This window comes from Peromyscus eremicus, chromosome 6 (genome assembly GCF_949786415.1).
Source record: "Peromyscus eremicus chromosome 6, PerEre_H2_v1, whole genome shotgun sequence".
Classification (NCBI taxonomy): Eukaryota; Metazoa; Chordata; class Mammalia; order Rodentia; family Cricetidae; genus Peromyscus; species Peromyscus eremicus.
The window spans coordinates 93,630,306-93,643,020 of NC_081421.1; the positions used below are offsets into that span (position 1 = coordinate 93,630,306).

A 12,715-nucleotide genomic window follows, 5' to 3' on the forward strand; every position below is an offset into this window, starting at 1 on the left:
CTTTCTGATAAAGTGAGGTTTGAGAGAGGATTTAGATTTTTGTTACTGCTATAACAAATGACCACGAACATAAAGGCTTAAGACACCACAGGTTTATTATCTTATGATTCTTGAGATCAGAAGTCTGAATGTCAAGGTACCATTAAGTCACAGTCTTTACCGGGATGTCTAAAGGAAAAACCTATTTACTCATCCTATGCAGTGGTATATTGTGTACCCTAATAAACTTGCCTAGGAATTGGAGGACAGAGCCAGCCACTAGTTTAGACATAGAGGCCAGGCAGTGGTGGCACACACTCCCTTAATCCTATCACTGGGGAGGCAGAGAGTCATCTGGATCTCTGTGAGTTCAAGGCCACACTGGAAACAGAGCCAGGTAGTGGTGGGACACGCCTTTAATCCCAGTACTGGGAAGCATACACGCCTTTAATACCAGGGAGTGATGTCTGGGCAGAGAAAAGTATATAAAGCATGAGGAAACAGGAACTCACTCTCTTTAGACTGAGGTTTACGTAGAGATAAGAACTAGTGGCTGGCTGCTCTAAAGCAGTTGAGCTGAGATCCTTTCCGGTGAGGACTCAGAGGCTCCCAGTCTGAAGAAACAGGATTGGCTTAGGAGTTGGTGAGGTGAGGTTGGCTGTGGCTTGCTGCTTCTCTGACCTTTCAGCTTTCACCCCAATATCTGGCTCTGGGTTTTTTGTTTTTTTTTTTTTATTATAAGACCATCTAAGATTTGAACAACATCCTATTCATCTTCTGCAGATCATGTACATTCCTTAGATGAGGTCCTCTGCATCTGCAAGACAAACAATGGCCTGTCAAAGCCTTTCTCACATCACAGTACTCTGATAATCAGTTTCTTCTGCCTCCTTACAATTTCAAGTACCCTTCAAAGACATAAACCCTCCTTCAAATTCATCTGTGTCTTTTTTTTTCCCAAGGCAGGGTCTCTCTATGTAGCCCTAGTTGTCCTAGAACTTGCTCTGCAGACCAGGTTGGCCTCAAATTCACAGGATCTGGCTCCCTGTCTCCCAAGTGTTTGGATTAAAGGTGTTCATCACCACCGACCACCTGGCTAATCTGTTGTTTTAAACCAACTAGTTAGCAGACATAATCTCCCTGCTCTTTTAATTCTCTTTGCCACAGAATATGATTAGTTTGTCAGGCCTGTGGGTCAGGAAGCGGCATCTTTGTTCAGGAGGGTGGTACTATTTCCCTACAAGGAGTTCTCCAGCATCTTTTCTCCTCCCTGCAGTTTGCTTACGGAGTCCCAGACTTGGAACTGAAGAGCATTGCCTGTAGTGAGACCCTCTTGCAGCGTTTCATCATCTTCAGCCAGCATCGGGGGGCACAGACCGTGCGTGATACCCTGTGTCCCCTCTCCCAGGTTACCCTACAGTGGATAGAGGACACTCTGTATGCCAACGTGGACTTCTTCAAACTCTTCCGTGTGGTAAGGAGAGAGTTACATGCTCCCTACTTGTAGATGATTCCTGGAGCAGGCAGGCCACTGGGGAATTGACACTGAGGAAGGTGTGAACTTGAGGCTGATGACAAGTCTTGGAGATGCTCCAGAATCCTAGTACCCAAGAAAAAAACAGCAGTCCTTCTAGAACAGCAGCAAGGGAAAGGGGGTAGGCTCATCCCTCAGCACACGATGTGGTAGGTGTTTGTCCACACCAACTGTGAGAAAAGTGTTCTCCACCACCTACAGAGCAGTGGATTCCTAGCTCATGATTACAGGCAAGACAGTGACTTTTTCCTGGTCCTAATGTTCATGTATACAGCAAGGACGATACTTCCAGGGGTGTCTAACCTTTTGACACTGTAACATGACATTATTATCTACAGGTCTATTGGGATGCCTTCATAGCTGTTTTGGTGAACCTGCAGCCTATGGGCCACAGATTGGACATACCTGTGTATAAAATAGTAGGAAAATATAGAGAAAACACTGTGCAAAGCATCCATAAATTTCAGCAAATGGGCAGTTCGAGCTCCTTCCTGTGAACCTGTACTTGATCCTCAAAGGTGCTCTTTCTAGATAGAAAAAAAAATAGGAAATTTTATAATCTCAACATTTTGGAAAGCCTATATCGCTAAGCCCAGCCTTCTGCTGTAAAACTGTATGTAGTCCAGACTCCCGGGGCCTGTGAGAGTCTCTTCCTCCTTTGCTGGAAGGATGTGGTAGAGCACAGACGTGTCAGCCTTTAGGAAGTGTGTTGTCATCAGAGGTCACTGAAACATGCAAGTTCAAGTCCCCAGCCTGCTGGTGGGAAGATGCCTCATTGCTTAGGAGATTCTGAAGGGGTTCCTCAGAGGCCACACTTTTAGGAATATTCATTAGAATCCTTTGGAAAACATAGACTGCTTCTAGCACCTAATTATATATTTCTTTTGGCCTGTATTTTAATTTTTGGAACTGTACCATGAGGAATGTCAATCACTAAGATATTTTTTGAGACATTCTGGAATTAGTTGTTGATTACGGAATTCACATTTTGTCTGTCTTTATGGTGGCTTTCTCAAATCCCAGTAGAGGTATGTTCTCATTCTCTCTCTCTCTCTTGTTTTCGCTCTCATGGTCCTTGTTCCCCTACTGTCTCTCACTCTTGATCTCTCTCTCTCTCCTGCTCTCAGCTTGTCTTTAAACTGGGGACAGGGCTGTTGCCAAATTGGTAAGAGTGCTTGTGTCCCATGCACAAAGCCAGGGTTAGTGCCTCAGCACATGTAAACAACTGTAATCCAGCACTTCTGTGGTGGGGACAGGAATGCCAGATGTTCACACTCATCTCCAGCTAGCCTAGGATACAAGAGACCTTGTCTCGAGGTAGGGGGTAAGGGATACACAGAAAAGAAAAGAAGGATAGGAGAAGAAAAGAAGCCAGATGAATTCTTTAAAATGAGTCAAATAAAATAGGCCTCATTGTTTCTGGCAGAGTTTATTTTGAATTTCCCTTGGAAGTTATTCTGCAATTTTCCCAGCTCATTGAGGGGTGGACTTCCAAAGTAGGTCAAAAGGGTCAGGACATGAGGAGGCCACCATAAAATATCTAGGACCCCAGAGATGGTCTTGATGCTTCCCACACTGTGGAGAGAATAAACAGCCTGTGGCCTGAATGTCTTTGTCCTACAGCAGACTACAAAGCAACACTTGGTCTATTGTGGGGCATGGTCTTCAATTCAGCTAGTCCTGGGTACAGCCAGATAAGATTGTGCATCTGGACAAAATTATCCATTAGTGACTAGACCTTGTGTTAGTTCAGCTTTACCGTAACCCATATCTCAGTCAGTCCAAGAAAGGGTCCCCTTTGGCTCACAGGTTTAGAGATTCCAGGCTGTGGCTGATGGACTCATCACTTTTGGTCCTGTAATTAGGCAGTACATTGTGGCAGAATTCATGGTGGAACAATCCACTCATTTCTTGGCCAGGAAGCAAAGGATAAAAAGGGGAAGGGCTTGAGGTTCCCACTATACCCTTCTATGGCAGACCTCCCACTAACCCTGTCCAAGATGGAGGCCATACCTTTAACAGATGGGCTTTGTATGACACTCGAGATCCAAACTATAGTTAATCCCAAGCTGGGGCCACTGACCTGAGTGTTTACTTATCAAACAAGAAAGAACAAGAAACCTTCCTTTTGCCTTTCATTGAGTTTAGAGATCAGAGGTTTTACCAGGTAACCTCTGTAGCTGAAGTTTTCCTGTGTCCCACCCGGCCCATGCTCAGGACAAATCTCTCTCACCTTCCAGTCCTGCAGCCGCTTGGACCCAAGTAAACACACAGAGGCTTATATTAATTAAAACTGCTCAGCCATTAGCTCAGGCCTACCACTGACTAACTCTTACATTTAAACTAACTCATAATTCTTATTTACGTTTAGCCACGTGGCTTGGTACCTTTTCTCAGTTCTGCCTCCACATCTTGCTTCCTCTGTGTCTGGCTGGTGACTCCTGACTCAGCCTTCCTCTTCCCAGAATTCTCTTCTCTACTTATCCCACCTATACTATACTTCCTGCCTGGCTATTGGCCAATCAGCATTTTATTTATCAACCAAATCAGAGCAACACACATTTACAGCATACAGAAAGATATCCCCAGCAACCCTCACTGACTTAGATGGGCCCAAGGTACTTATTTACCCCCTCTGTCTGTGTGTCTACACGTTCACAGCTGCAGCAGGTACCTGCAGGGGACAGGCACTGAGCTGAGGCCCTGGTACCAACATTGAGCCTCCTGACCTCAACTTGCAACAAGTCAACAAACCTATTCAAGGCTGCTCAGCTTAGAAAGCCCAGCACAAACAGTACTTGTCCCTGGGAATAGCAGTTCTTGGCTTAGCTGTATGTCGAATCACCAGGAAAGCTTTAACAGCTACATATGTGGCCCTGGGGATTCCGTTCAGTTGTAGAGTACTTGCCTAACATGCCTAACTAGGCCCTGGGTTTGATACCCAGCACTGCATAAAACTGATCATGGTAGTGTATACCTGTAATCCCAGCGCTTGGGGAGCTGGAGGCAGGAGGATTAGGAATGTGAGGTCATTCTTGGCTACATGGGGGTGTTTAAGGCCAGCCTAGACTAAATGAGACTATCTCAAACAAGGCCCCGACTCCGAGTCCAGAGACCCTGAGTCAGTCATACAGGGTACAGACTGTATACTTCAGTATTTCCAGAGCTTCCCAGATAATTTCAAAGTCCAGTCAGGGTCAAAAATTATTAACCTTGAACAAAAGAGTTTGACTTTACAATCTCAGTTTCTGTAGACCAAACAGTAACACTTGTACCCCAAACACCTCTGGGCTTCAAGAACAGTGCTGCCTGCCTACCCATTCCCTTCAACAGAGCTGCCCAGCCAAGGCAGGCCAGAGGAAAACACCCCAGTGGGAGGCATCCGGCCGCCTCAGAGACCTTGCTTGCCCTTCTCCCGATTCCTGCTTCTGCCTCAGTGAGGAGAGAGCTGACTAACACAGAACACGTGAGCTCCTAGCAAAGCGCAAACACCCCGTCTAGCCGTCTGGTGCCCTTGAAATGTGCCTTCCCCGGGCCCAATGAACAGGGCAGCTAAACATTAAAAGCAAATAAATCACTAATAAAGAACTTAAAAGAAATAGCAAGCATTAAATGAGATTTTGCTTTCATTGCTTCCTGTACCCATCCTGGGAGTGGTTTTAGGAAAGTGATCCCCAGGCAGGCACGGGGTGGCCAGGGCAGACCCCGTGCCCCCACCTCCCCTGGAGGAGCATGGCTAGCCTCTGGGGCCTGGCTGTTATTGCAGCTGGTTGGCACACAGCCACTGTCATTCTGATGTGGGGGTGCTGGGCCAGCCCCCCAGAGGGGCTGTTCCTTGTGCACACGTAGCCCTTGTATAAATAAGGTTTTATTAAATGCCAAGTCAGTTCCCATTAACAAAGAAAGAGGAAAAATTTCGGTAAGCCACTGTGACGGCACCTGCCCCTGCTGGGTACAGAGCAAGGGTTGGGGGTAGGGTGGGAGCAACCTCCAGACCTGGGAATCCGTGGAGCTGAGGGAAACCGAGTGGGAGTTAGCACCAACTGGGACCAGCTGTGTTTTTCCTCTGTCCTTTGGAGGTCAGAACTGAATGTTGTCATCTTCAAATAATCCAAATGCAGTTCTCTGGGCGTTGCTCCACCCGCTCCGTTCCCAGAGTGTCTCTGTCTCTGTCTCTTTTCTCTCTCTCTCTCTCTCTCTCTCTCTCTCTCTCTCTCTCTCTCTCTCTCTCTCTCTCTCTCTCACACACACACACACACACACACACACACACACACACACACACACACACACGGAACGGAACTTGCACGTGTTCTTTTGCATGAACCCATGCTCACACGTGATTGGTGACCTCGGTGGGTGGAGAAGCACACAGCAAATCGGGTGGCTGGATTTTCTTCAAGGTTTCGCCTCTCATGGTTTCACCTGCCACTCCGGTAGCTTGAAGAAGTTCATCTTCACCTGAGGCTAGCAACTGGCAACTTGAAGCCCAAAAGCTCAGAGCTGGGCCCAGGGCATCATTACTGCCAGCATACCTGAAATGTTCGCACCTCATAAAAAAAACAAAAAAAACAAAAAAAACGGGGCATCACTTCAGTACTTCAGCCAGTTTCGGGGGAGGGGTTGGGCGGTTTCCCATCTGATCTAGCCCGGGTTGCGCATGCCCCCGCTGTCCCTCCTCCATCCCGTTTTCCAGCCCCCACCCCCACCCCACCCCCACCCCACCCCCACCCCCACCCCCACCCCCACCCCCACCCCACCCCCCAGCCTTCCTGTTTTCCTTCCCACTCCGATGCACAGCTTTGAAATCTTGCTGAGAAGCAAGTCTGTCCCTTCAGCTTTGAATGTTTATTTGTGGAACTGAGGTGGACGCTAAGACCTGCCATTCTGCTGGGGATTCTGAGTGCCCCTCCCTTCCCCCTTCTCCATCGCTGTGGATGGGGGAAAGGCTGCCTTTTGGGTTCCTGGTTTCCCCTCTGTAAATGTTCCTGCTGTAGCACAAATTGGCTTTTTTTCCTTCTCCTCCACCTCGACGCTGCTGTGGCTTTTGCTTTTCTGACTCCATTGTACTCAGGTCCCTGTGACTATGGGCTGGCTGAACATGGAGTTCCTGAGAAGAAGAGGCCCAGTCTTGGGGGTCCTGACTACATGCTCCTGTCCATGTCCCGCTTCACTCTTGGCTCAGCTCTCTGAATTCCTGAGCCACCAGGAATAAACAGGGGTGGACTGCACATCGCCTGGTGAGAGCTGGCCTTGCTTTCTGCTCCCTGGGGTCACTGGCTGCAGTTGGTGAAATTTCAATTATGTGTTCCAATTTTCAAGTGGCTTTTTGCTATGTACCGTCCTCTGGGGAAACCCCCACATCTCCTGGGTTTTACAATAACGTCTCATTAGTGACTTTACCTCCGTGATTCTCTTCCCACCTCTTGCTGTGTCTTTGTAACCTTCTCCTACTTTGGGAAGAAGGAAATCAAATCACAGTGCAAGCAGCAGTGTGTGTGTGTGTGTGTGTGTGTATGTGCATGTGTGTGTGTATGTGCATGTGTGTGTGTATGTGTGTGTATGTGCATATGTGTGTGTATGTGTGTGTGTATGTGTGTGTGTGTATGTGCGTGTGTGTATGTGTGTATGTGCATGTGTGTATGTGCATATGTGTGTGTGTGTGTGTGTGTATGTGTGTGGGGGGGGGTGGCAGGTAGAAACAAAACTCAGCCAGCAATGAGGTTCTAAAAACCATTAAGCCACACTAGGTATATTTGGTTTACAGCATTTGTCTACATCTACCAAATCAGTGGTTATTGGGGGGGGGGGGATCCCCTTGGCAAATAGATTTCAATAAAGAAGGAAATAGAAGAGAAGCTGTTTTGCTTCCTTTTTTTTTTTTTTAAGCAAGCATTAGGCTGATGATCTTATCATTTGCCTGTCTTGTAGGCTCCAGATGTATACAGTAGGCTAAAACTTGTTTTGTTGACAGACCAGATGCAACTTTATAGACTAAAGAAGAAGGAACTCCCAACTGGTCAATGCTTATGTGACTTGGGACAGAAGCCAGCCCCTGGGAAGGGTGCTAGTTCCAGTGATGGGGCCTGGCGTCCCTGCCTGTGTCCAGTCACTCTAGATCATGTACTTAGAGTATGTGTTACCCACATGCTAGATGACAGGTTTCCCCAGAGTAACTGACCTTCAGAAGGATTTGGGCTCCCAATACTTCAGCATTCTGCAGAACAGCAGCTCTGAATTTTTTTTTTTTTTTTTTATGGATTAGGGTCATGTTTGAGACTCTGACACCAGCTCAAAGACTTTCCCTAAGAAATATAAGTTCCCACAGATGTGAAGGGGTGGGGATTCATGAAGCCATTGAAGCCAGACCCCAGGTTAAACACTCCTGCAATGAAATTCCTTTCCTACCTACCACTAATACAAAATACCCCAGTGGGTCTCATATATAAAACAAAGATTTTGTTGTTGTTGTTTTCAAGAGTTAAAAGCACTCTAAAAATTTAAGTGGGAACATGAATGACACAGATCTGTTTATCCCAGAAGCACTTATATGAATGGATATACACATTACACACAGGCCAAGATCACTCAGGACAGGGACAGGGCCACACGGCCCGCATGTGTCACAGCTCAGGCAGGGCAGACACTGAGGGGGTGGGGCTGTTTGTCTGCATGTGGGCATAGAAGGGGCTTACAGGTCAAATGCAGCTTCGCATGGTAGAAAACTCACTTCCACGTTTCAGGATTAGAATGCCAACAGAATTCAGCCCTAAAGTAGACCCCATGTCACAATACCCAATGTATACTGAGCTTCGGAGCTCAGGGGTGATAGTAATCACAACACAGATGTGACCTTCACATCTGGGTTCCAGCACAGTCTAGCTCCTACAGTTGTCATGAGCATCTCAGCACCAAGGCAGCTTCAGTCTGGCTAACTCCCAGGACCCTGAGCTGCTGCCCACGGCCCAGCCTCAGCACCAGCCAGGTATTTCTTCCTCCAGGGTAGAGGAAAGCCATGCCAGTCGCTGCTGTTGACCTTGGCTCTTTTCATAACTCCTCAGCACTGGCTCTCGAGTGTGGGACCAGCGGTAGAGGACCAGAGTCCTGGGCCACTGACTGGCACACACAAGCATCCCCTAGTGGCCTAGAGACTGCTTTGTGGCTACAGGATGACACCCAACTTGCTGTTGTTTATAGAGAACTCTTTCTTCCTCATTCGTGAAATTGACAATATGACCCATTCTACACATGTCATGGGATTTCAGTGAAATTCGTATTAGAGAAAGGATAGGAAATACACTTTGAAACCAAAGACGTTTTGCCTATACCAAAGTGAAGTCCTGGGCTGGGGAGCTAGTTCAGTCGGTAAAGTGTTTGGCCCACGAATATGAGGGCTTGTGTTCAATACCTAGAACCCATGTAAAAAAGCCAGAAATGATGAAGCATGCTCATAAATCCCTGCACTAGGGAGGCAGAGAAAAGTGTATTCCTAGGGCTCACTGGCCAGCCAGCCTAGCATGCTCCAGGCCAGGTCAAGACCCTGTCTCAAATTTTAAAATTAATTAGTTAATTAATTAACCAAAGGGTGAATGGTGCCTGAGGAATGACCCCTGAGGTTCTTTTTAACCACGTGGAGTTGCCTTAATAAATCCCCCCAATATTGCCCTCTGGCTTGTACATACTTGTGCACATGCACACACACATGTGCGTACACACACACACACACACACACACACACACACACAGAAAATGGGAGGTGGCAGAGGAGAACACACTCTGCTCTGCAGTGGCCCCTCTGCTCCTTCCTCAGACCCCAGCGACCAGAGGAAACTGTCTCACAAAATGCCCTTTCACTGCCCCCCGGATTCCGAGCTCAGTTCTGCTTCATCAGAAACAGACACTAGAACAGAAGTCGTCAGGAGGGGACGAGGCCTTAGCTTCTGTTGCACTAAAGACAACTCTGTAACTCGTCAGCTCACATACCCCAGAGCCCACCCTCTGCTTCCGACCTTCAGACACCGTTCCTTCCAGTGCCAGGAGACAGCACGTCTGGATGACCTCTCCCAGTAGAGACAGTTTGGCATGTCCTCCCACCCTCCTGTGACTGAGTCTGAATTCTCCACTCATGACGCATTTCCTAGCATGCAGGGCGCCTCTCCTGGTTGCCCCCTCACCACCAAAGCAGCTTCCTCTCTTTTTATCCCATGCTTAACAACTGTCAGGCCGCAACAAACATGCTTTAAGTCCACAGTCTTCCAGTTACCCAGCAACAACTTCCCTCCCGGATAAACCTGGGCTTCCTGTAGCAGCTGCTGGGAAAGGAACCTAACAGGCCGGGGCTGTCTATCCACGGCTTCACTTGCCCTCAACTTCTGGTCTAGATGCTTTCAAGACAAGCTACCCACCCCTGACTCCAGAATCTTCAGTGGTTCCCAGAAACCATGTTATCCTCATAAAGGCATTTTTAACCTGATGCTACCTAACCACATACTATGTGTTGGGTATATCTTCAACTTAGAAATGAATATTGCACACGCCTTTCATTCCAGCACTTGGGAGGCGAGAGGCAGGTGGATCTCCGTGAGTTTAAAGTTAGCCTGGTCTGTAGGGCTGGTCCAGGACAGCTAGGGCTACACAGAGAAACCCTGTCTCCAAAAACAAACAAAAAAAGAAATGAATATTGTTTCCAGATTGGCTCCTTTGAGTCAGGAAAAAAAAAAAAATCAGTCATAGGCCACTCCTTTCATGTGCTGATGTAGTGACAGCTACTGAATCAGTAAATCCCATCAAGATGTTTAGGGAACTGTTAATGCTGTTATTTCATGCTGGTATACAGATTGCATGCTCCAAGGGAAAGGAATATATTTGGTCCTCCAAGAATCTTAACAGAGTTCTCAGGAGCCCCCTATGAGGACCTTATATTGCTTAAGTAGGGGTTTACTGCTCAGGGACCACTTAGACCAACCACAATTAATAAAGACATATACTGCCACAACCCTATTTGTATAACCAGTCTTCCTTAATTCTAATTTGGCCTTGAACTCAAGTGATCAGTCCCAAACCCAATTATAACATAAAGTTATTTGTTATTTAAAATAGTAAGAGAACTTGCTGACACAGGAGTCTGGGATGTGTGTAATAGTATTATTTGCCATTTTAGTCCCTGACCCTTTTTTCTAGAAATGTTTCCACATTTCCATTCAAATCAAGTTACAGCCTCTTCTGGCTCTTTGGGCAAGAACAGGTCTTATGAATTGGAATTGATAATGGGGAGGGAATTCAAAGAAGTGAGCCCCGAGGAAGTTTTTTATAATTTATAGCAACATCAATTAAAAAGCTGGTGAGCAGATACAGAGTGGGGCTTCCTGGGAGGCAGGCTCTGTTCTCAGTTGTAAATGGCTTCTCCAAAACACATGTCCTTCGTTATTTATCATCCCCATGGAAAAGAACCAGGAAAGGAAATGTAGCTAGGACACCAAGCGCACACTGGGGCTTAGCAAGTGTATGATAGATAAATATTATCCAATTGTTAGCGAGATCCAAAAAGGAAGTGTTGACCAGACACAAAATGCATCTAACACCCTGGCTCCAGGCTTGCTCACCCCAGATTCCTAACCTTGTTTTTATTTGGCTATCTAGCCAGGCTGACTCTCGGTGTCTGGCTTCACATTCCTCTCTCCACCTGGAATTCCAGACTCCCTACAACCCTTCTGTGCACAGATACCACTGCCTTCATCCTTGCAATCACATCATCCCTTTATCAACTCAAGTGTCACCGGCCTAGTCCCTAGCAGTGGGACTGATTACTCCCTTTCTGGCAGAGACACCACTCATGGAACCTAAAACCCCAGGAGACTCTGTCTCTTTGCTACAAGATTAGTCTACTGATCATTAACACAACACATATCCATGGCTCATGGGTACCTGCCCTGAAGATATAAAAATAAAGCCTGGTGCTATGCTTAAGGAGTTCATAATCTAATGTAGTGAATGATTCTCAGCCCTTTTTTTTTTTTTTTTTTTTTTTTTTTGGTTTTTCGAGACAGGCTTTCTCTGTGTAGCTTTGCGCCTTTCCTGAAACTCACTTGGTAGCGCAGGCTGGCCTCGAACTCACAGAGATCCACTTGCCTCTGCCTCCCGAGTGCTGGGATTAAAGGCATGCACCACCCGGCGATTCTCAACCTTCTTAATGCTGCAGCCTTTTAATACAGTTCCTCATGTTGTGGTGACCACCAACCATAGAATTATTTTCATTGCTACTTCATAATTATAATTTTGCTACTGTTATGAATCGTAATGTAAATATCTGATTGTAGGATATCTGATATGTGATCTCCCAAGGGGTTGAGAACCACTGATCTAGTGGAAAGAAGATACATTAAAAATAATGGAAGATAGCTGTGTGTGATGGTATATGCTTATAATCCCAGCACTCAGGAGGTAGAGTCAGAGGAGCTTGATCTACATAGTGAGTTCCATGATAGCCAGGGCTATATAGACCTTGTCTCAAAAAATCCAAATAGTAATAATAATAATAATAATAATAATAATAATAATAATAATGTGTCCCTTCTTATCTCTCATAGTCTTTAGGAGAGAAGATGGACAAGATTAGTGAGAGCATTCGCTGACATGTGATTTGATCTATTTACATCCTTCCTCTCTTCCTACCTAGTGAACTCCACCCCATTAGCCTATAGCAAAACCAGGAATTAAAGTGACCTGCTGAGCATCCATTACCCTTAAAGCTATTTACAAGTAATTTGAAAAGAAGACTCAGTAAGACGGGTGTTTCATCCCAGTCAGAGCAGAGGGCAGAAGGCATGAAAGCATACCTAACTCAGCTCTTGATGCAGCTAGACCAGTTCAGCCTTCCTTCAGGATAACCACCCTACAGAAGGAAAGAGGTGAGGCTCATGGCTTGTGATCTACACCATACCTGAGCAAGGATGAAGTACAAGCTTTGCCAAGGCCTCTCTCCAGGCCACTGCTGCTAGAGAGAGGTGCTCCCTTGAATTTGAAAACCATTGTCTTAACACTTAGCACTCAGTCCTAAAAGACTGTTTCGGGTAGGCTGTCAGTGGTTCAATTCCATTCTGAAGCTGTGACGAATAAAGTCGATCAGGACTTGAACTTGGTGTGCAAGGTGTTTGCATCAGGCTCTAAGGCTGGCGAGCAGCAAAACTGAGGACTTTGGTATTC

The 12,715-nt window shown here is 46.4% G+C and overlaps 1 protein-coding gene across 1 annotated transcript in view; it reads left to right on the forward strand.

Moving 5' to 3' along the window:
- The window catches only part of Abca4 (ATP binding cassette subfamily A member 4), a 126,128-nt gene that overhangs the window by 20,533 nt on the left and 92,880 nt on the right, over positions 1–12,715 (forward strand). The window contains exon 4 of the mRNA XM_059266177.1: positions 1,256–1,453. Coding sequence (XP_059122160.1) covers positions 1,256–1,453 — 198 coding nt within the window. The remainder of the gene's footprint in view (positions 1–1,255; positions 1,454–12,715) is intronic.